This window comes from Struthio camelus, chromosome Z, assembly GCF_040807025.1.
Source record: "Struthio camelus isolate bStrCam1 chromosome Z, bStrCam1.hap1, whole genome shotgun sequence".
Classification (NCBI taxonomy): Eukaryota; Metazoa; Chordata; class Aves; order Struthioniformes; family Struthionidae; genus Struthio; species Struthio camelus.
Window position 1 is genome coordinate 65,398,870 of NC_090982.1, and position 22,710 is coordinate 65,421,579.

At 37.7% G+C, this 22,710-nt stretch overlaps 2 protein-coding genes across 2 annotated transcripts in view; one reads left to right on the plus strand and one right to left on the minus strand.

Annotated features, from left to right (window-relative positions):
- Nucleotides 1-198: 198 nt before the first annotated feature.
- LOC138064528 (peptidylprolyl isomerase domain and WD repeat-containing protein 1) lies at nucleotides 199-15,540 on the minus strand. Its single transcript, XM_068927496.1, has 11 exons — nucleotides 15,399-15,540; nucleotides 13,641-13,743; nucleotides 12,879-12,979; nucleotides 11,456-11,576; nucleotides 8,235-8,682; nucleotides 7,480-7,670; nucleotides 6,777-6,966; nucleotides 5,212-5,393; nucleotides 2,440-2,521; nucleotides 1,646-1,828; nucleotides 199-578 (listed from the first exon to the last, which is right to left on the minus strand). The coding sequence occupies exons 1-11, from the start codon at nucleotides 15,538-15,540 to the stop codon at nucleotides 435-437; spliced, it is 1,887 nt and encodes a 628-aa protein (XP_068783597.1). The 3' UTR covers nucleotides 199-434.
- Nucleotides 15,539-22,710, plus strand: part of LOC104146881 (centromere protein K) — a 24,865-nt gene continuing 17,693 nt past the window's right edge. Inside the window, exons 1-3 of the mRNA XM_068927515.1 lie at nucleotides 15,539-15,706; nucleotides 18,736-18,870; nucleotides 20,915-20,971. Coding sequence (XP_068783616.1) covers nucleotides 15,539-15,706; nucleotides 18,736-18,870; nucleotides 20,915-20,971 — 360 coding nt within the window. The remainder of the gene's footprint in view (nucleotides 15,707-18,735; nucleotides 18,871-20,914; nucleotides 20,972-22,710) is intronic.

A 22,710-nucleotide genomic window follows, 5' to 3' on the forward strand; every position in this document is an offset into this window, starting at 1 on the left:
ATTCATTAGGAAAACTGTAGTCAGGTATGCCACAGATTTCCTTAATGTGAAAAGGATTAAACAAGCATGAAATGTGAAAGATGCAAATAAAGTGGGCAAAGTTATTAGCTCGATACTGAATATGAATTATAAACTATCATGAGACGGGGTATAGGTTCACACATTCACTCTTGCATAGAAGAGACAAGAACAACACTAGACGTTAAAAAACATGCATATAGTTTTACTTTAAAATACAAAATTACTAAAAATACAGGCTTAGGGCACTTTAGATACCTTAAAAAGTAGTAGAACTGTCTGCTGTGCCCTGGGGTTTCTTACATCCAAGAACTATCAAAAGCAATCTCTCTTTTCTGAGTCCTTTTTCGTCCCACAATGTTGAGGGGTGTGGTTTTTTGTTTTTTCTTTTAAAGCCGGAACCTTCAACTCCTAGCTTACTTCACTGTGATGTTAATGATGCTGACATCCTCATAGGGTTTGTCAGTTTTGGGATTGACTTTCACATTTGAGATTCTCTGAACAACTTCCATTCCTTTAGTCACCCGTCCAAACACACTGTGCTTGTTGTCTAGCCAAGGCTGTTCAAGGGTACAGGAAGAGAAAAAAGTCATTAAAATACAAAAGTAGCATGTATGTTAGGTACAAACCAGGAAGTAACTGTGCTAGAATAAGTACATGAATCTTATATATTCAGGCTATTAAACTAAGCACCATGTAAGTGCAAACTGATATTTTAACAAGTGAAAAACAGTGTAGCTCATGCACATTTGCATTATATTTGTATGCATTTAAACTCATCTTCTAAAAGATTTTCTTAGAGTATTACAGCAGACAAGTTCTATTAATGCCGTAGCATTTCAGAGGTTTTTTGTTGTTGTTTTGAAGGGTAATCTTAGTTTGCAAAAATGCTGTTTCAATACCTCTATTTGCTATTTTCAGAGATACAATTTAAGTGTATGCTTGTTTTGACAGTCCAGAATACTGGACAGGCACTAGTGATAGTTTGCTCGATTAGCAATCCCAACATAGGCACCAAAATAAACTTAATGAGCTTCAACATTATGTTAAAAAGAGATGCTTTTTTTAAAACATGATTTTGAAGTAAGTGCTAGGAAAATAAAGTTTTTATAAGTGACACCTCAAAGGATTTGTTTTGTGTTTTAGATTAATTTACCACAACTACTTTTTCTGGCTGTGAAGTTGCATACAATTAAAGCATCAATAGGGAAATTTTCCAACATGAATTTTGGTCTCTGTAGAGCTGGAATAGACAATTTTGGGAGCCATCCCTGCTCCATGTCTAAAAATTGGAACATTCTTAGCAATAGCCAGGATTCTATCAAATTTAAACAAGTATATTAAGTATTCTAATAATTTAGAACTGCAAAAGTAAGTGTCTGCTCTACTTAGAATTTGATACGACTCTTACTCTGTCAAAAGACCTCTTATGATCACAGCTGACAAAAATACCTTTCTTAAAGGAATGTTTCAGTGAAGCCAGTCATGTTTGTATGCAGCAGTTATTTCCAGAATAACAAAGAAAGGCTATTTGGACAGTACTATTTTCCTTTCACTAGAAGAATTACTTATTTTTATTATTTAGTTAACATCCTGGGCCTTAAATTGAGCTTTTAATATTACTTACAGTTGGCACTACTGTTATAAAAAACTGGGATCCGTTGGTATTTGGTCCTGCATTAGCCATACTGAGTGTATAAGGTCTGTCGTGTCGTAAAGTTGAATGAAACTCATCTTCAAATTCTCCTCCCCAAATACTTTCACCTCCCATTCCTGTACCTGTTGGGTCACCAGTCTGAATCATGAAACCCTGCACAGAAATTAAACGTTACTGCATTATTAGAATAAGCGATCAAAAGTGTCTGATGCCAGGTGAAGCTCTCCAGGCTGCTTTGTAACATCAGAACTGCTTCATACCCTTCAACAAAATCTGAATGCTAAAATGAAGTGGGTAAGGGACAGCAGCATTGAGGGTTTCTTTAAGTGATAATCTGCTATTCATCAAAAATAATATTACTCAGTGGTCTCTGCTAGTGAGGGATAGAAACCTGAACCTTCTGCAAACACGTAAGTTGTAGCAACTTGACTCTGTTGCAACAGAAATGAGAATCCTTACAAGAAATGTCCATTCTGACAAGAAATGTATAAAATCCTAATTCAAGCAAGATTACCACATTGATTCATTGCTCAATTTCAGTTTTTTTTTTTTTTTTTTTTTTACCTTGTCAGTTGTAGGACAACTATCAAGCAACTTTACTAAGTGATAAAGCTCTTCAGAGCCTCAGAGTTGTTCAGATCTTACAGGGAATTATGAAACCATTCCAGAAATGCTCTGTGCAGAAGTGAAATGAAAATGTTGACGGAACTAAACCGAAAGTTACATTATGTAAACCAACAGAAAATTAACTTTTTACAAGTTACCTTGATAATACGGTGAAATATGTGTCCATTGTAATAGCCATTTCTGCTGTGTACACAGAAGTTTTCCACTGTTTTGGGGCACCTGAAATCATGCAATAGAAAATGCAGGCTACAATAAGTATTTAACTGTAGTGTGGCAGGGTCATAAAGATTTCAGTTGAAACTGAGATCCTGTTGTACTGAGCCCTGTTTTAACACATTGCAAAAAGGTCTTTCATCAAATAAAGGACACTCCCTCCCATGCGTGCCCCCCAAACCCAGAGCTGGAAGTAAAGAAACCAAGGGGAGTATCACCTTGTATGGATACACACAGGAAGCCAGCAGCAGGGGCTACAGCAGATTCTAACCCTGCCCTGAAGCCTAGTTCAAGGCACCAGTCATTAAATCTTCCTTTACCAGCTTTCTATTTTCATATTGCAGTTAGATTTGCAAAAAACAAAGAAGGAGTATATGTTCCCTAAGAAGAAAGCTGTTCAACATTATTTTACATCTATAATTCTATCCACCCAGATGTGAGGCATCTAAATACAAGGAGTGAAATCTAAAACTACAATGTTTTAGTATTATAGAGAAGCTCTCCAAACAGTTTTCCTCCTTTGAAACTACTGACTGCTGACAACAATTGCTGGGAACCAGGGGGAGCAGGTGGAAAAATGTTGTTGATTGGGGGAAGAAAAAAAAAAAAGAAAAAAACTTTCCCTTTGTGACTTCATTTTTCACACCCAAGAGGGTTGTTACTGGAGTTGCAGTTCTTTGCCATAGCTCTTGACTGGGTTTGAAAAATAGATCAGTAGTCAGAGTGTCTGTTTACACAGATAGATTCAGACAGCCACACACACATTTTCCCAGGAAACCAGAAAGCAGTCTGTAAGCTGAGTCTGTAAGCTGTACAGCTACATGAACTATGACAAGGAACATTAGTTTGGGCTTAGTGATATTCTAAAGCATCTCCTGGACCAGAGCACCAATGGCATAACTATTGGAACACACAAGATTACAGTCTAATTCCAGCCAAGCAGTACAAAAGTAGGCATTCACAGCGTTATTCCACTAGCACATGGCCCAAGATTTAAGGGGCATACAAAGTTATGTCATGTCCTCTATCTTCTCCTTTATCTCTTATTACATTCATCATGAAGAGATTTTAATTTCAAAACTCAGCTGGAAGGAAACACTAGAACAGGAAAGCACAAACGTGGTAGTGTTGTATTTAATCTAAAAAAAAAAAAAAAAAAAAAAAAAAAAGCCTGCCGAACATTAAAGTGAAGCATGCAGTGATATTATGCATGCAATTATACTTGACACAGGCATGAGAATTTAAAAAAAAAAAAAATCAAAAATATGCAGCTTGTTCTGTCATTCATTGGTATATGTTGTACCATTACTGCAACCTATATACTACAACTAAGAATTCCAGGAACTAGGGCTTGAGGCAAGGAGACGTTGGTGAGAGCGCAGTGGAAGACTAGCAGTCCTGTAGGGCAGAATTAAGGTTGTGTTGCATTTTCTGTGCTGATGATAAAACGGGAGCTTGGGATTTACACAGACTACGTTTAAATGGTTTAAGTTTCAATGTACTTACATAGCCTGACAAACCTCACAATCTTATATAAAGCCTATCGTTTCACAACATAATCTTTACATGCATTAGGTAGCATCATGAAGCAGAGATGGCTGACACAAGAATTTAACCAAGTTATACATAAAACGCCTTTTCCGTTATATGCCTGTTCTTGGATATAGACAGCGCTCATGTTATACGCTGGTGTAAGTTTTATGTTGCTCTTGAAGGATGAGCTGCAGTAACATAAAATGTAAGAATACGACAGCTACATTTGGAAACTGCAAACAGTACTGTTCCTCTGGCTTACATAGACCTACTAGAAGATCTTCTACTACAGCTGCCAACATCATTCTTTTTCATGATGGAATGAAACAGCACTGCTTTACAATAATATGTAGCTTGGACAGAAAAGCATCACGCGCTATCCACATCTGAGGCTTGGAGAAAAATAATAAAGGACTAAATCCCCCAAACCAGAAATTACAAAGACCAAAAACCATGAAAAACATGTAGGGCGGGAGCAAACAAAACACCACGATCATGTAAAGACGGACAATTCAGTCAGATGCAAGGTTTTTCATATTCTCATCTGTTGTAGAAACACTCTTAAGCTGTTTTTTGAGTTACAAAGGTAAAACATGGTTTCCTGCCAATACGGTCCCGTCTTGCCTAAGCCACCCCTTAATACAATACCCCTTATCGCCTCTTCCCACCTTCTCTACTAAGCAAAGGACAAAACATACCCTAGCTAGCTGAGATTCATGTGAGACACTGTTGTTGTCAAACTACAGATACAGTGGTTGAACTTTGTTTCCTTTAGCAGGGCACTAATTCTAGTCTCTTTTTTACCCAGCCTCCAATTATCATGCAACTTTTAGAAATGTGGCAGTCTTTCAAACTGCAGCGCTCCTGTAAATATGGTTGAAATAATTCAATCAGAAGTAAATAGAAGAAAAACAAATGATAGGCAACACAGAAAATATATGTGAACTAGTGGCCCCTCACTGTTACTTGGACCTATTTTTAGTTTACTTCTCGTTGACACCCTCTAGTAGCCTGACGTATTAAGAAACGGCAAGGAAACAAGGTCGGAAGAAGAGAGGAGGAAGAGAACCGTTCCTAGCTTGGAATGCATCTCTTGGATACAGATACTGGAGAACACAGAGGGAAGGAGCAACAGAGTAACAGGAAAAGTACCAAATACATACTCAACAGGAAAAAGCTTGATATGAATGTCTCCCATGCTTGTGTGGATAATGGCACTGTCTGAAACTCTTTTGGGACCTTCCGCCTGAGTGGCTGCCATGACCTCTTCTTTAGAAGGTTTCTCATTAAACACATCTCTGTCAGAATCTGCACTCTTTGTATCTTCTGGTTCACGTTTAGTAAACTGAAGAACAAAAACCCAGAAGGTTACTATTCCTTTTCTTTATCTTACAGTGTGCTCTGCACCTAAGACATCAGTGTGACCATTCAGCCTGCTAAACACCCAAGTGGATTTGAAATGTGGACAAAGAATTCACAAATCTTTGCATAGCACATTAAGTGCATTATCAGCACTCCCAGAGTCACAAATTGCAAGACAACTAGTTGTAAATCCCAGTAACTTTTTCTAATCTCTCTGTATCTTCTACCTCCTCTCCTTTTCACCATAAAGCCCGCACTAGTTCAGCACTTTTTTTTAGAGAGGAGTGGAGAATGTCGAGGTGTTCCATTCTGTTCAGATGGAACTGGCATGTCTTTTGGTTTCACTGCAAAGACATGGTATGTTCTCTTATACCAATACTGCATTAATGTAAAACTACAGACACAAAAGCAAATTTAACTCAAAATATGACAAATCTCAGAAATGAGGTTTTTACACTAGTTCTTAAAGGAGCAAGACATGCAGTAAATATCAATGAGCACACAACCACCAATACACTTACATATCAAATGGCAGTCACCAGATTTTTGCATGCATTAATTTGCTGCCTAGTCATGTTTTCTCTAAGAGTATATAACATTTCCAGATTTTTTCCAACTTTTCTTCCTCACCTGTACTGCTGAGAGTGGTGTACTACCTTATATAAAAGTTACACAAACCACACAAAGTAACCGCAGAAAGTTTTAAGTAGTATACCATCTTGCTCTGTAACCTAAACCAATTCAAGCACAAATAAGACAAGGGAGGGCCTGACCTCTAACCTCTACTGTGATCACATCCCAGATTAACTATGAACTACTCTAGAATTGCTTGTCTGTTTTGCTTATTTACTGCATCTCATTCAAAATCTGAGCGTGAAGAGGAAGACGACTTCAGTCTTTGTTACTTATCCGTAATGCACTTCAGTGCTACAGAGTCCTGATGCTTCTCTTAAGTTAATCATTTTATGCTTGTTATATATTTTATACACATGCTTAATTATTGCTTTTTAATTGGTGTAAGATCTGGTCAGGGTTTTAAAATGTTCTTATGTAAGTTTCTTAAGCTAAACCAAAAGCCTATGCGCTTCTCAGAGAACTATAAATTAGACAAAGACATCCAAATTTTTTTTTTTAACTGCTTGAGCAAAATAGCGAAAACAAAACTAAAGACCACAAATCTCCTTCTAGTCAATTTTTAGTCCGTTCAAGCTAAAAATTCTAGAATATATTTGTAATTTAAGGAGATGTCTCTGGAGAAGTCGTGTGCAATTCTTCAATACAAAAAGCACTAGAAAGGAGAAAATTAAAAAATAATACATGAAAAAACATAGTAAGGAATGGAGTTGTTCAAATAGAAACCACATACCATATAAAACCTATTTTTTTTAAAAGCTGTGCAGATTACTGTCGGATCTGCCTGGATGTTCTGGAGAACAGGGTTTTCAGATGCCTTCATCTCTATAGTGATTGCAGCACGATGTTTCTTTGCTACTCCTTGGAACAAAGCTAGTTGCATCACCCTGATGTTTTCTTGTTTGCCCAAGATACGAATACACCTAAAGTACAAGATGTAAAAAGGTATAACTACCGTTATCTGCTCATGACACAGTCAGAAAGTCTCCTCTCTGACTGCAAAAGACTCAAATCAAAATTCCTAAAGCCTTCTCAAAGCAATTTTTAGTTTGTTTTTATAGATTGTTTACAATGCTTCGCTGTTCAAACTTCCTACATAATTTACTAGTCAATCACCCTGCCCCATAAAAACTCAACTCCGTTCATCCACATTCACTTTATGTTACTACATCCAGTTAGCCATAAATTACTTGATTATACATTTTAGTAGCAAAACCCTTTCCGTATTTTCTCCTCATTTTATTACACTTTAAACCACGGCTCTTTAATAAACGTGGGAAAATTTTATCTATGGTTTAATTTAAGGCTCCCAAGCAAAAATTAAAAAAATAAAAAAATTAGTAGCATCCACAGTCATAGCACGTATATACTAGAATTTTGAACGAGTATAGACTTTGAAACAAACATCTATTTCCATATGTCTCACTGTAACTTACCTGTTAGTCTCTACATTTATGACCTTAATGCCCAACATTGTTCCATAGAGAACGAAATGTCCAGTTTCATCAAAAACTATATTAATTAATCTTACTGCATCCACTTTCTCCAGCTCACGCTCAACAGCCATGCGTCGGCCAAACTCCATGTCTGGTAACTGTTGTCTCATTTGCTGAAGTTCAGTAAACATCTACGGGGAGGCAGGGGGGAAAAAGATCACTTACAGTACGAACATACTTTAAACTTTTGACCCAGCCAAGAACCTATACACATGCTTAGGAAATATGGAATTCCAATGAGACTAATCAGCTCTTATAAATTACCTGAAGAATTAAAATACACAACTAATGCCTTTTTTTTGGATCAATTAATAGGCATATCGCAGTACTTAGGCCTCAGACAAAGAAGAAAAAGTATGTAGCTATCTAACAAAATTCTTTGAAGATCTCTTCATTAAATAAAATCATAATAATGTAAACAATTAAATGTGTGAAGTCTAGCAATACAAAAAATATAAATGCAAATGAAGAACTCAGTTCCACAGTACAGCTAATACAAATTAGTAAGAAATAATTTTTGGTCCGACCAATGTAAAAGCCAAGGAAGAGAACAGGGAAAACCTCTCTGGAAGGAAAACACAGCAATGAAGCTTAACTTTTAGAAACCGGTGATCATGTAGGTGGAATGTGCTGGTAAATAAGTTCAAATAAATAGACAAAAATCCTCAAAAAAAGAGAAGCAAGACTGAACTCACACTCAGAGATTCATCAAAGACTCTCATGAGCTTCCCCGTCAAGAACCGGAAAATTCTAACTTTTCTGTCAGACCCAAGAGTAGCCATTTTCTTGCCATCAGGTGAAAAACTTATACTGGATGGGTAAGCCTTGCATTTAGCAAATTCATATAAATCAGTATCTGTTTTATACTCCCAGTTCACGTTCTTGGGAAATTTATATTCATGAGGAGTACCAGTCCAGTACTCAATCATTCCAGATTTGTCAGAAGACACTACTACTTTGTAGATAGGGTTCAACCGTATCTGAGTAAGAGAGGATGTATGGAGTTTATCAAAAACATGAAGTGGCTGGTTATTTCCTCGTCCGTCATAGATGAATATTTTTCCTGTGCTCTTCTCAGATGTGGCAACAGAAGATATGGCATCTCCAGGACAATATACCCATTCACATTGACCAGGGTAGTAGCTGCAAGAAAGAGTAGAAGGAAAAAAAAAACATAAAAGAAATAAGAAGGATTGGTTTTACTTAGGTAAGAACTGAATTACTTGATTTCAAGTTGATAGTATAAAAGAAGCAGATTTTGAACCTTATTTACTAGTCTTGCTACTATCTGACCTGCTAAAATTGAATGGTGTTATGACCAAGCTGTTCGAAGCAACACAAATCAGTGGATGGATCAGTTAGCCAATCTCTGTTGTTCCCACATTGTTTCATAAAGAGGCTGTGACAGAAAGCTGAGGTAGAAGAGTGTGGGTAAAAAAGAAGGAAAAGGATGGAAATCCAACATGACAACACTGGTGGCATTAAAGATTACTTACAACTCAATTACTATGACTCAATCGCATTTCTCTTCTGCCTGGAAAGCGATTAGCACTTCAGTGCAAATGACGACAACCACACTTTTGCCATCTACTTAAGGAAAAGTACAGCTGAGTCTTGCAAAAAGTAATCAAAACACTTATACATTTATTAGCAAGAAATCAGTGATCCTAAGACAACCAGGCTGTATTCTGTAAGTATTCTGAATGAATTTGATAACGAATGCCTTTGCTACTAGCAAAAAGCGTACACTATAAATAAAATAAGATATAACTTTGGACCATATCTCTGACTGCTTTTAAAGTCTCTAAGCAAAGATTCTGAGCATCAGAATTGAAACTACAACTACAAGACAGACCACAAAGATATGATACACACTCCATAGGAAACTTATTTAGTATTCTTTCACAAAACAAACACTAAGAACTGACAGATACTAATCATTCGGTTTTTTAATACCTGTCTGGCAAAAATTCTCAGAAGGGCTATTTCAGGTTTTCTTTGGAAAAAGGGGTGGTTACAGTAACAGAACCAGCGCTTTTTGTCAGGTTCACAGAAGAGGATAGGAGGCAAAAAAATTGCTGTAAGCGTGATATCCCATTACTCTGTGTGCTATTACCCAAAATTTCTGCATGAACTAGCCCTTCTCCAGATCACTAATGGAAACATAAAACATGGGGATTTGCAGATGGCTACATTGGATAGATTAGTTAAAATTGAAAGGGTCTGAAGAATTTGAGATGAAGCCAAACAATGGCGAAACATAATGGCACATACATATCAAAGCAGACAATGCAAGATAACGCAAGTTGAAAGGATCACACAGAAATGATGAATTCTACATTAACTGTAGCAAGCCTGAGCAAACAGCTGTGAAAAATTTCTCAGGCAGGTCAACAGAAACTATTTGCTCAATAAACAGTAATGCAGAACATAAAGCAACAAGCTCATCAGATTTTTAGAAGGGTATTCAGAACGACATTTGTATTACAACTGTATGCTTTTCACTTCTTCATTAAAGAGTTAACTTCAGGTCAAATCGAATTATCTCTGCAAAAAAAAAATGTATCAGAGGGGAAGGACATAAAAAAAAACCTTTAAAAAAGTCTTAATTATTGGAGATGAGAAAAACTATTTAGAGAAAACAAATCAGGGACATACTATAGACAAGTATACTACCTATAGGTAGTATTCAGGGTACTGCTGAAGCGAAACAAACAAAAATTCTACCTAAATTTCTCCTGAATGCTCACAAAGTAAAAAAAAAAAAAAAAAAAAAAAAGTCCTCTAGTATAGTGTCAAATTAAGTTTTTTTTAATTAAACAGTGGAATAAATACAGGAAGGTATATATTCTTAAATCAATTTAAAAATAAATTTATTCTATTTTGTCCTACAATTTTGTCAACTTTGTAGTAATAACATAAGACTATTAAGCACAAAACACCAGCAAAGGCTAAAGATTAAGGCTAACTGGAATTTTTTCCACGGCAGACAGACAAGAGAGAATCTATTCTTATGGGCTAAGTACATTATCTGGAGATAATGTTACCAACACCATCACAAGCAAAGAAGCTAATATAAGCATTTAGACAGGGATTCCGAAAGATATTCAGACACTATATTATTTTAACCTCTTTCAAAGCAGTGAAAGTTTTACCACTCTTTCAATCAGGAGAGCTATGGCAATAATAAACTCAAAAATATTCAGACTTTTTTTCAATTTCAGAATTAATCAACAAATAGTAGACTACAAGGAATAAATATTTTCTGATTTCAGGAGGACTGTGGAAACATCAGATTTTCAACCATTCTTAGTATAGCATCCTTTGATTCTCCCATTTTCCAAATCTACTCTTGTAAAAACATGGGAGTTTATTTTCCCCTGTTCTTGACATTGTTCCAATAAGATCCATTCCTGTTTTTTCCAAATTCTTCTACTACATACTGTGTAATTAGAGAAAATCTGTAATAGCAACACCAAGGAAGACAGTAATGTTCTTTTTAACAGAAGAAGGAAAATGCTATCCCTAAGTCAACAAAAAGGGCAGCTCCAACAGCTCCTCCTATACTGGAACTACTAGCTAGCTATGATTTTTAAATTCAGTGCCAGATAGCAGAAAAAATGATGCCTAACTTTACACATTTTGAGAAACCCCATATCTTTGTTGGTAACAATGTCTGACACAGAAGAAAGGCATAAACCTCTTCTACTCTTAAGAAGGGTACATACAGACTCATAATTTTGTTTGTTCAACCAGGCAATCTCCAAGCCATGGAGGCATTTTGGATAATGCAGCTTGCTTAGCTCAGTCTGACTTGAAAAAAACTCACGTAAAACATTCAGAAAAAAAATGTAACCCCAAACACTTCATAGTCCCCCCGACCAAAAAAATGTTTTTCAAGAACTAAGAAACTTACCCAAGCTTCAGCATGTTGATCATATCAAAATTTACCACATCAAACACCTTCATTGCTTTGTCATCTCCAACTGAACAGAATAAAGCCCCCTCTGAGCTAACAGCAATACTCTCAATAACTCCTACCAAAAAAAAAAAAAAAGTTAGCGTATTATTAAGACACTGGAAATAGACATTCTTCATTTCAATACTCCACAAAAAAGGAAGACAGACACTAATTAAAAATATACAGACACCTACAGCTGTTTCTCAACCTTTTTTAATTTAAAAATCCTACATCTTTTTAAATCCACTTTGTATTCTATCGTTATTTGGAAGTTGGAAGCAGCCAAGTAATAATGAACTGCTTAGCTTCTGCATAAATGGAACATTATAATTACAATGATTTTCATTTAAAATGTTTATTATAAAAACATTGAGAACAACATTACAATATTGTAAAAAAAAAAAGTTTAGACTTGCATCTCTCAAAAAGAGAGAAAGCAGCAGAACTCTAGAAACCATTACAGTCATGATATTAATGCATAACAATCAAAATTTCTCTGTAAATGAGCCTTCAACAAGTTTTAATCACAGTACTTACTTTTGCTTTGTAGGCTCCATTCTCACATTTTGTTTCTGAATATACAGAGATGCTGATAGTTAAGATCAAGAACCTACCATTACAATTTTTCACATTAAATAGAAACATTACTTCTACTATTTACTATTATTATCTTTCTTATTGTTACAGGCTGCATATAAATTGTTCTTCTATCAGGTAGATCACCATTTCCAATAGCAGTAAGTACCTCAATGTTCTGTCAGGCCTGTTTTATGCTTAGCATAGTACAGAAGAGCTGTGTGTACTCAGCCCATAAAATAGGGTTAAAATACTGGAACCGCAGTTCAACTAATAATCATGCCATTGATGCATGTTACTTTATGGTTACAACAATTCCAGAGGAAAATAAATATATTATAGAAAAAAAAAAAAGTCTATGTGAAATAGAAATATTCACCACAGCAAAGTGAAAAGACCTGACTTCATGAAGAGATGATGAGGGAGGAAGGTATCCTATTAAAGTAACATCTTTTCAATCTTTTTTGGATTTTATGTACCCTCTTCACTTATTTCTAAATAGAAACTCTCTCCATGTCCTGGACATTCTCCCCAAAAATAGGGCACAAGGTAATGCAAAGGATGTAGGGAATCCGGACAAGACGACTCACCAAGTTTTGTTTCCATCCTGTCCCTCCTGCAGTTTGGAGCAGGATGAAACAGGACAGAGGAATGAAGGGACCTAGATGGATATCACTTTATACCTGACTGCAATAGATGAATCCCAGAACTCCTCTCCTCTTGGTTTGCGCTACCTGTTCAAACCACTAAGCAAGGGGGGTGGGGACCATGTTCCTTTAAAAATGAAAAAGTAATATCTCACCTAAGTGACTACGAAAATGTTTAACAAACTCAATCCCTTCTTCTATTTTTTTCCAGAATTTTACATGTCCATCATGACTGGCTGTTATGATAAAATCTGTCCTGCAATTGCAAAAAGAAAATAAAAGAAAAGAAAAGAAAAGAAAAGAAAGAAATTCACATGTAATGCACTTCCACACTGCTTCTGGGCAATAATTTGCATAAAGACACTACAATTACTGCTGTAAAGAGAATGAACTTTAAACAAATTACTGTGACAATCTGTCTGAATGGGCACTATCAATCTTGAAAAAGCAAACAAGTATTTTAACACGCTCTAGGTTAATCTGTAAAAGGCCAATAGCCTGAATTTAAGACATAACTAACACAGTTCCTTTTGATTTTGTACATTTTACTAATCTTTTAGGTTTGATTTTACAGTAGTTACTATTCACTAATAAATCTCTCTCTACATATATCTTAAAGGTAAGAGAAGAAAGCTATTTCCTCAACTGGTGCCAGTTCTGCTGGATCATATTTTACTGTATGCACAGCCAATTTCTTATTTCTGCACATATTGCAACAAGGATTTTAAAAGCCCCTTTTAGTCTATGTAGTTGTCTTCTTGGTAAGCTCTTTTCTTTATGTTTAGTTTTTGAAAACCTTAAAATACCACCTCTGAACATAATAACTTTCTGTTATTAAAGTTCTACAATGAAAATTTCCCATCATATACAAGAACACATTTCTGACAACAATATACTATGAAAAAAAAGAGACTTACTTAGTACATGCTACATGCGTAATGACATCTCTGTGCATGTAACTGCGTTCATACATTGAAGCGCTTGGAAGATTTTCAAGATAGACATGTTCAAATTCAAGGACTGAACAGGATAAAAAGAAAAACCAGGAAATTTTGTGTTCATAAAGACGCACCTAACTTCTGTTCTCCATTAATTACCCTTGAATACCTTTCATTTTAGTCAAGAAGACACTAGAACTTTCTGCTAACATAATATAAGGGATTTCCACTGTGGTTTCGTGCTCAGGTTTCTTAGAACTATGACAGATTAAAACCAGTTGGACTGTCCTTTCAACCATATAGAGGCCTGCTTTCAAAACAACTATTATCTTGACTTTCTGAACATGTAAAAAGAATCTTAAAAATACAAATATGAGAAGTCTGTTATTAATGTCACTCCCTCCTTAGTAAAGTTGTTGAAAAATAAATATTTCCCAGGTCAAATGTTCAGATTTGTAAGTACACTATTTCTTATTTAAAGCAAATCTTTCACAAAATAATCTGGAAATATAACGCCCCTGCTGGCAGAGATTGTTTTTAATAGTACTTTAATAGAACTTTTACTCATCACCAAATACCTCATGGCTCAATTTCCTTTTACACAAATAATCAGATGTTTTTAATATTTCATTATAAGAATCTGTACAGTACTGCCGGAAAGAGGATGGTCAATCATACCTCTCCTCCCCCCCCCCCAAAATGAGGTCATTGTTACGAGATTCACAATCCCATTCAAAAATTACAATTTAAATTCTAAGTGCTGGCATCCGTCCTTTTCACTGTTTAACTGGCCCACCTGAAATGATCTGATTTACTGTTTTTGTCTGCAATTTTTTTATCACAGTGGTTAATATTTGCACAACTGCATTTATGCATCATCTGGAAGGTTTGCATCTGATGAACACAGGTAAGCTCACATTTACATTTCAGTGATTCCTATGGAGCCATGTGTTGCCTAGCTCATCAATTCCACATGTTAAAATACAGATTAGAAGCTCCCCCTACTCGCCCAACTTAGGTAGCAATCCACAAGACAGTGCCATGTTAACTCCATAGCCAGAAGCAGCATGACTAGAGCAGTGCAGGTGCTGAAAGGCAGGGTCTCTTGGCCTGATACTATCTTCTAGAGCAGGCAGAAACACACTGTCCCAAGCCTGCAATTCTGCGCAGCGCTGACCTGCGCCCCAGGGACTCCTCCCCCACATCACAGAAAACTCACTGTTGTTCCCAAGGCCCTGACGTTAAGTTGCCCCTGCGGTACTGAGCAGCGCATATGAATTTATATCACAGAATAGCTGAGGTTGGAAGGGACCTCTGGGGATCATCTAGTCCAACCCCCCTGCTCAAGCAGGGGCACCTGGAGCACATTGCACAGGATCGCGTCCAGGCAGGTTTTGAATATCTCCAGGGAAGGAGACGCCACCACCTCTGGGCAACCTGTGCCAGCGCTCTGTCACCCTCACAGGAAAGAAAGTTTTTCCTCAAAAAACGAGTATCTGAAACCTTCTCAGACAGCAGATTTCCACTCAAACGCAAACCCGCCCGCCCGTGGCTGCCCCGCGGCGGAGCGCCGCCGGCGGCACCCGCCCGGCAGCCAGGCGGGAGCGGCGCGACCCGAGCTCCCGGCGCCCCCGGGCCGCCCCCGCCACAGCGCCCCACTCGGCGGCGGCGGCCCGCCCGCCCGCCGTGGAGCGCCGGGAAGGGGCGGCCGGCCGAGGGCTCCGCTCCTCCCGTTACCTCTCCTCTTCTTCGCCTGCGCAGCTTCCCCCGGGAGGGGCCCGACCCAGCGCTCCTCGTCCTCCGCCTCCGCCTCGCCGCCGTCACCCGCTCCCGCCGCATCGCGCTGCCTCCTCTTGCGCTCCGACTCGGACGACTCCATGCTGCCTTGCGTCACTTTGCCGCGACACCCTCCCCCTTCCTGCCTTTCCGGGCGCCCTAGAGTGACGCCACCCTGTCGTCGGCGCGGCGCAGCCAGTGAGCGCGGAGCGCGCGCACACTTGGAAGCCGCCGGGCTGAGGCGCGCGCAGCGCCGCGGAGCTGCCATGGTAACCGGGGGGGGGGGAGAGTAAGGGGGGGCAGGGGCGGCCTTCGCCCCTCCGGCCGCGCCCGGAGCCCCCGGGGCGGCGGCGGTGATGATAATAATAAGGAGGAGGTGCCCCTGCCGTGCCCGGTGCGCGGCGTCCCGCTGACTTCCCCCCGCGGGGCCTCGCGCCTCGCGGGTGGCCCGGAAAGGCGCCCTCGGACGCCTTGGATTGTCCGCGGCCGGGAGGAGCCCGGCGACCGTTGGGCCGGGGGCGGCCTGGTGCCGCCCGGGCCCGGCTGAGCGCGCTGCCAGCGCGCGGGCCTTCCCGGCCTTCCCCGCTTTCTCCTCTCGCTGTCCCTAGTTCTGGCTTTTGTGTGAGGGAGAACGAGAGCACTTTACCTAACCTTTCTGTGCTGTTACTTGCGTCCTATTGTATTTGTCTCATTTTTAGGGTAAACTGCCCTAGTTTTCACTCTTTTCTTCCCTAACAGTTTTTCCAGGTCTACCATTACTCTCTTTTCTCATCTCTGAATTTCTTCCGGTGTATGGTTATTCTGTATATGTTGACATTAAACATAACGTGCATGCAGTGTGCCTATTCCCTTGCCTTGATGAGAGCTCTCAAGTTTCGTGGTCTTTTCTGGTCCTGACGAGTTAAATACTTGTCATTTGCACACTTGATTGTGTTGGTATTCCTTATCCATGTGTGGAAGTTAAGAACTTTCCAGAAACTTTGAAAGCATGAAGCAAAACATTTTTTTTCTCTTCGGAAAAAATGGCGTGGGGGAGAAGTTATGGGAGGAAGAGGGGACATCTTTTTACCTAATTATACGCTTCTAAAAGGTGGCAAGAAGGAATATGCACACAGGGACGAGTGTGCATTGTAGCTCAGTTTCTAACAGTAGGCTTGCCTATTTGTTTAATATTTCTATGAGATGAACAAGTTATTTTCACTGTTTTTGACCTACAACAGATAAACAAAAAACTTTCAGGTAGGAAGTACGAGTAGAGACCTAATATTATAACACAGAAATGGGAAAATCTCATAACTGCAAGCTATGAGGAAAATCATCTAAACAAATGTGATGCTTGAACATACATACTTTATAAAGTAATTAACATAGTGTTAAGGGCAACAAGTTGATTTGGCTTGCTCCACAGAGGCCTATAGTATGTTTTCATACTGTTTTCCTTTTAAGTGCCACTTTGGCCCTTCTGCCTTCCCACCTTAGTTGTTGTTGTCATTTATATTTCTCTTTATAGACTTAACTAGGATCATGTTTCTAAATTTATGTGTTTCAGTTTGACCCAACATTTTAAAACTTTGTTTAAAATCATTGCTATTAACATTTTGAAGGTCAGCAATAAGAAAATAATTGTAATGGTTACTTTAAACTTTTTGATTTTTCTGACTATGTATTCAGAGATATTTATCTCACATAGTGTTATTGTTTTAGTTTGATTTTCTTACTGAGCGAGGGGGAGGGGGGTGACCCCTTCCCCCCCCCCCAAAAAAAAAAAAAAAGGTTTCCAAAGCAAGTCATTATGTTTTGCTTGTTCGTCTCATCTGGGCCCTCTCAGCTGTGCTGCAGGTCCTTCCTTCTAGAACCATACTACCTGACTGACATAGCACTCCCTCTAGCTTTTTGCTAGGATGAAAATTATCTATTTGGACTTTTTTTGTTATTTATTTGTTTGTCTCCTTGCCAGTTTTTGGCCTGAAACAAAAGTTTACACCCTATCTCAAGACTGCATTGCTCCTTTATTAGCCTCTGTGGGGGACTTCGCTGCAGGCATTTCAGAATACCTAATAAATTATGTGCGCTAGTCATTGCAAGACTCTTAAGAAGATAATGATTGTTTCTTTGCAAAAACTTCTCATTAGACCTTATCGGATCATGGCAACCCAGATTTTTTAGTGTTCTGTTTTTAATTATTGATGCAGCAAATTTGCCAAGAAAGCTTATTAGAAGTATCGCTACCTTTCAGTTCTCTAGAATACTTCCTGCGTTCAGTGAGACATGATTATTTTTTGTAAGCTGCTCTGCTGCAGCATACTTGAACTTCGGAATTAAATTATTCATTTTTTCAGTATATCTTTCTCTGACACCCCTTTTTTTGTTCTGAGGAAGAGCAAACAGTTGACTTAGGAATGTCTGCATCATCAAGATGGCAAAGTCATCGTTTATTTCTTCGTTAGATCTTTATCTTCTTTAATGTCTGCTTTTTAATCTCAAGCTATCTGGTAGGTTTAGTGATAAGTTTAAATATTTCTAAAGGCTTCCTGAATCTCTTACTTAGGAGATTCCTATTGGTTGTTTTACCTTAAACATTTTTCCTTTTAAGTGCCACTTTGGCCCTTCTCCCTTCCCACCTTTGTTGCTATTGTCATTTATATTTCTCTTTATAGACTTAACTAGGATCATGTTTCCAAATTTGTGTTTCAATTTGATCCAACAGCCCCTTAACCTTTTTGATTTTACCTGTGATGATTTTCTCCTGACCTTCCTGGTGCCCTCTTCATTCAATAGCGTGCATATCATTCAGGTTCTTCTGGTTTTTGTTTTTTTTTTTTTTTCTTACTAACCTAAGTTTATAGTTGAATTGACAATATTTTTAGCATTCGTTGAAAAACAGAGCAAAAGTAACTATGCAGAAGACCTTTGCGGGTACATGGAAGAAGAACATGGCTTTGTAGATGTACACTGTTTCCTCATCATTTCTTTAGTAAAGTTATCAGAAAAAAAAAAAGAACAAAAAATTCTCTGCAAGTGCAGATCATCCATAGCGATCTTGAACATTTAAAACTGTGATTACATTAAAAAAAAAAATGTTATCTTGTTTTAAAATTGACTTCAGTAATATGGTTAGCTGATTTTACTGGATGATTGGGTGCTGTCTAGAATTACAGGGGAATTAACTGAAAGCTTCATAAGATTCAAAGGGTTTGTTCTGTTACGTATTTTGACTTCAAGTAGTAGGTATGATTCAATATCCTGTTTATAATTATTGTAAATCTTTGTGACAATGGTTCTATTTGTTTGATGATAGGCTGGAAAATTGCCAGAACAGATGTCAGAATACCAGCATTTACCTCCAGAAATTGTGCAAGAGTCAGTGTGTCACACAGATGCCAAAGAAGAACTCTTAGATGAATGTGAGAGTATTTGGAGGCAGATGGAAGAGGTAATGCAAATCATGAGTAGTAGACTAGGTTTGCTGTAAACTTTTCTCAGTGTTCTTTCATCTTCCTTCCCCTCGTTGCTTCCTCACCACACTTCCTCCACCCCCCAAAATCCCCACACCCGAACAACAACAAAGACAGATAGACAGACCTTCAAAGGCCAGAGGTAGAAGTGCTGACAGGGGCGAAGAATGCCTTCCAATGTCGATCTTTGTTTACAGTGTGCTGATGTTACCATTTAGTTAAATCTTAAGTAGGGAGGGAGCATATACTAAAACTAGGGAAGATATAAACAATTGTTGTTTGTGTTGTGGTAGTACCAGCAAACTGAGACTGAGATCCTCCTCTCTTTAGCCTCATACAAACTGGGAGTCAATTGCTGTCCACAGTTACTTATGGTCTTAAAGGAGAGACGGGGAGGAGAATGGGAGGAGAAAGAGAGGCTCAGAAAGGTGATGCTGTTTGCATATACTCATACAAACCAACAGTTATATCCTCAAAAATAAAATCTGTATCTCTTGATACGTGGTCCAGTGTGCTTATAACACATTAGAGCAAGTCTATCTCAAAAACAGCTAAAATGATGCTCTTTCTATTGCATATAATCCTAACAGTTGCGTTATTAAGAATTTGGCACCATGCATATATTAGTGTTATGTCAGGGGAGTATGACATACGAATAAATATATCATATATATATAATGATTCCTATATTTTAGGTTATATATATGTATATTACTGTGTTCTGTGATTACAATGTGTCATATAATCGTATTTTATATTACATACACTATGCATGCACATACACACATGCGCGCACAAACACATACATACACAAACGCACAAATATACATACATACGTGAAATAAAAAAATACAGGAATCCTAATATAGTGTTAGAGAACTCTGCATCTAGATTTGTGAAGTACTGTAATAAGTTAGCAACAGAAGTTTTGTTTGCCTTCAGGTTTTTTTAATCTCAGAGGATATAATCTTCCTTTCACATTTTCAGATAAAAGGGAAGTTAAAACGTTTAATTGCTTCAGTTTAACTGAAAATCTTTGAAACTTTTTGTATCATTCCCAAGAGCCCCCAAATGGAGTATTTTTGGAATTTGATAAAAACTGTTAGGATTTTTATTATTTTTTGTGATTGTTACATCATGGGTGCAAGCGTTATGTTTCACCAGACAATTTCAAAGAACTAATAGTTGCTGAATTACCTCCTCAGGTAATTATTAGGTTTATTATGTAATGTTCCAATTATTGTATCAGCATTAGCACTTTTTACTGGAGAAGTCCTATTTCATGTGCTTATTTGTTAGACGTGAACAGTCAGGTTTCCAAATCACTGCGTGGTAATACACTCAGTAGAATGCATCCTGTGTTGTAGTGTGGCAGGACAAATTTCTGTTGACATAAACAGATAAAAAAGAAAATATTTAGCAGATGTCTCCTGCTAAAGCCTTCTGTATCTGTGGTAGCCTGATTTTCAGACTTGAAATACATCCTGTTATAGTCAATGGGATGTGATGTAGTGCACTTTTAAAAATCAGACCACTTCTGAAGCATCCAGTATATTTCCCTGCTAAATGAGTTAAAACAAAAAAACTGGTATTATAATGTGGTTGCTCTGTTTGCAGAGCCAGCATAGTAGTACTGAGCTGTGTTAACTTCATAACAGCTTCCCAGTTCCGTTTCCATGACTCTTGTCCCTTCACAGTTTCTTATGTTCTTCATTTCTTTAATGTCTGTCTTCTTATAAGCCCTTCCCCCATAAGCTGCACTCTTTTCCCCCTCAAATCATAATTCCCCTCTTTCTAGTTGTTGCTTTTCTACTTTTCAATAAGTTCTATTTTTTTACTGTAGTATGATTTCATTATATGTCTTTGCTGTTCTGAGTTGGGCTCTGAGGGACTGCTTGGAGCCAAATCAACCTCCCCCCATAGTAAACAATTTTTATCGGAATTTTTAACCAGCATGTTTCTCTCCTACAAAAGAAAAGAGAAAGTAAACGTTGTCTTTTGTTCTGTTTGTTTTCTACCAAGTGTCAAAGCAAGCTAACGCTTCTAGGAACAGAAACATTGCCAGAATCAGATGCCAAGGTAAGACAATATATATATTTTTTTAATTCTCCACAAAATCTTTTCTGTAAAGAAATGGTGTGTTTTCAAAAAGAAGTGAATTAAATCATCTTCACTTAGCCTCTTTGCTAGTCGGCTTTACTCTTACTAGCTTTGATGATTTATTCTGAAGTATGTTAGTGTCCAGCGAGTGCTGAAAAGTTGCATTTATGTATAGCAAAAAAGTTATTTGCAGTCTAGCCATGCAACCTGATAAATAACTGACATTGGCAGCAAAATGCGGGAGCATCTAACTTCTTTTAATAGCCATTTGGACTATTTCCTAGTCAGTGTATGTGTAATTCTTGAAACTGTATAGGTACCTTTAATTTTACTCTGGAACTTCTTATTTGGAAACTACTATATTATTTTTCCTCATTGGTGGATATCATTAGGAAACTTATGTGCTTCAGTTAGAAATTAATTGAGCACCACTGAGTGCATGAACTTGAACTCCTAGATCCCTCAAATTTTGAGGAACATGCAAAAAGGCAATGTTGACTCACTCTGAAGTTGTGTGTAAATTCTAAGTATGAGCCTTTAAAATATGTGCATCCCATATTTATAGGAATATAAACAATTAAACGTTTAGCTAGTTAGATAAAATTTGTAGGTTTTATAAATCTCCGTCTTATGTGACTTCAGTAAGCATACTCAGACAGTAGATTCAATCTATTTGACTGAATGATTAACAATTACTTTTCTTCAGGGGTGTATCTGTCGAATGCATTCAGATATTTACCCATTAGTTACTAACATTGATCTCTTGCTAGTAATAAACTTTTCTAAACCATTATTTACTCTGAATAAATAAAAAATAAAGATGCATAATTCAAATGTATAAAATACAATCCTTTTCTCTTTTTAGAACTGTGGGTAAAATCCTAGAAGTAGAAATAAATTTTGTATCATTTTAGTTGGGCATAGACTCAGGGTTTTATGTTTCTTTGCAGGTTTAGTAAAGCACATTGTACCTGTGTAATTAATACACTCCTACTGTGGAACTATGCTTTTCTTGAAAGCTGTCACAGCAAGACAATGATTAAATGGAGTTGCAAGGGCAGATTGTACTTCATGGCAGAATACAGGGAAGAAAGGAAAAGGTTGTGTTGGACCCACTGTCAGCACTTTAATGTGATCATATTACAGTCCTAACATACTCGAAAGTATTTTCATTGAAGCCGGCAAGGAATCTGTAGGCTTTTCCATGCTGCAGACCTTGTCACCAGCGTTTATTTCTTAATCACTTTAAGATTATAATCATGTAGTGTGCTCTGTGTGGTTTTACGCGTTAAGTCTGGAGACTGATTCTGGTCTGCAATTTAATGGTATACATTATAAGCAGCATTTTTTCCTGGGAATTATATATAAAGTATAACAGAGATGTCTGATAACTTTTTTGTTGTATGTACCTCTCTGTTAAAAAGAGTGTCCTTGATTTAAGGTTGCTGAATGGCAGTGTTAATTGGTTTGTTTATTTTAAGTCCAGTTACTGGAATATCCAAAATATTTTGTGCATCCCTTTATGATAAAGTTTAAAGAATGGGCTGAGGGTGTTCTCAGGAGTAGTGCTCCAGATTGACCCCACCTCATCTAGAAAATAAGAAATGTTTGTCTGGTGCTTTTTTTTTTCTTTTCCCCTCTGCCTAAAACTTTAAAAGATTGTCTTTTGAAGATGCATTTGTATTTTGAGTAGTTAAAAGCCAAACTTTAGTTGTCAA

Bases quoted from the DNA above. Each gene is read 5' to 3' on its own strand.
- LOC138064528 (XM_068927496.1), bottom strand. From the start codon at position 15,540: ATGGAGTCGTCCGAGTCGGAGCGCAAGAGGAGGCAGCGCGATGCGGCG. The intron at 12,980-13,640 runs GTAAGTCTCTTT...TTGCAATTGCAG, and splicing joins ACGCATGTAGCATGTACTAA to GACAGATTTTATCATAACAG. The intron at 5,394-6,776 runs GTATGTGGTTTC...TTTGTTCTTCAG, and splicing joins AAAAAAATAGGTTTTATATG to TTTACTAAACGTGAACCAGA.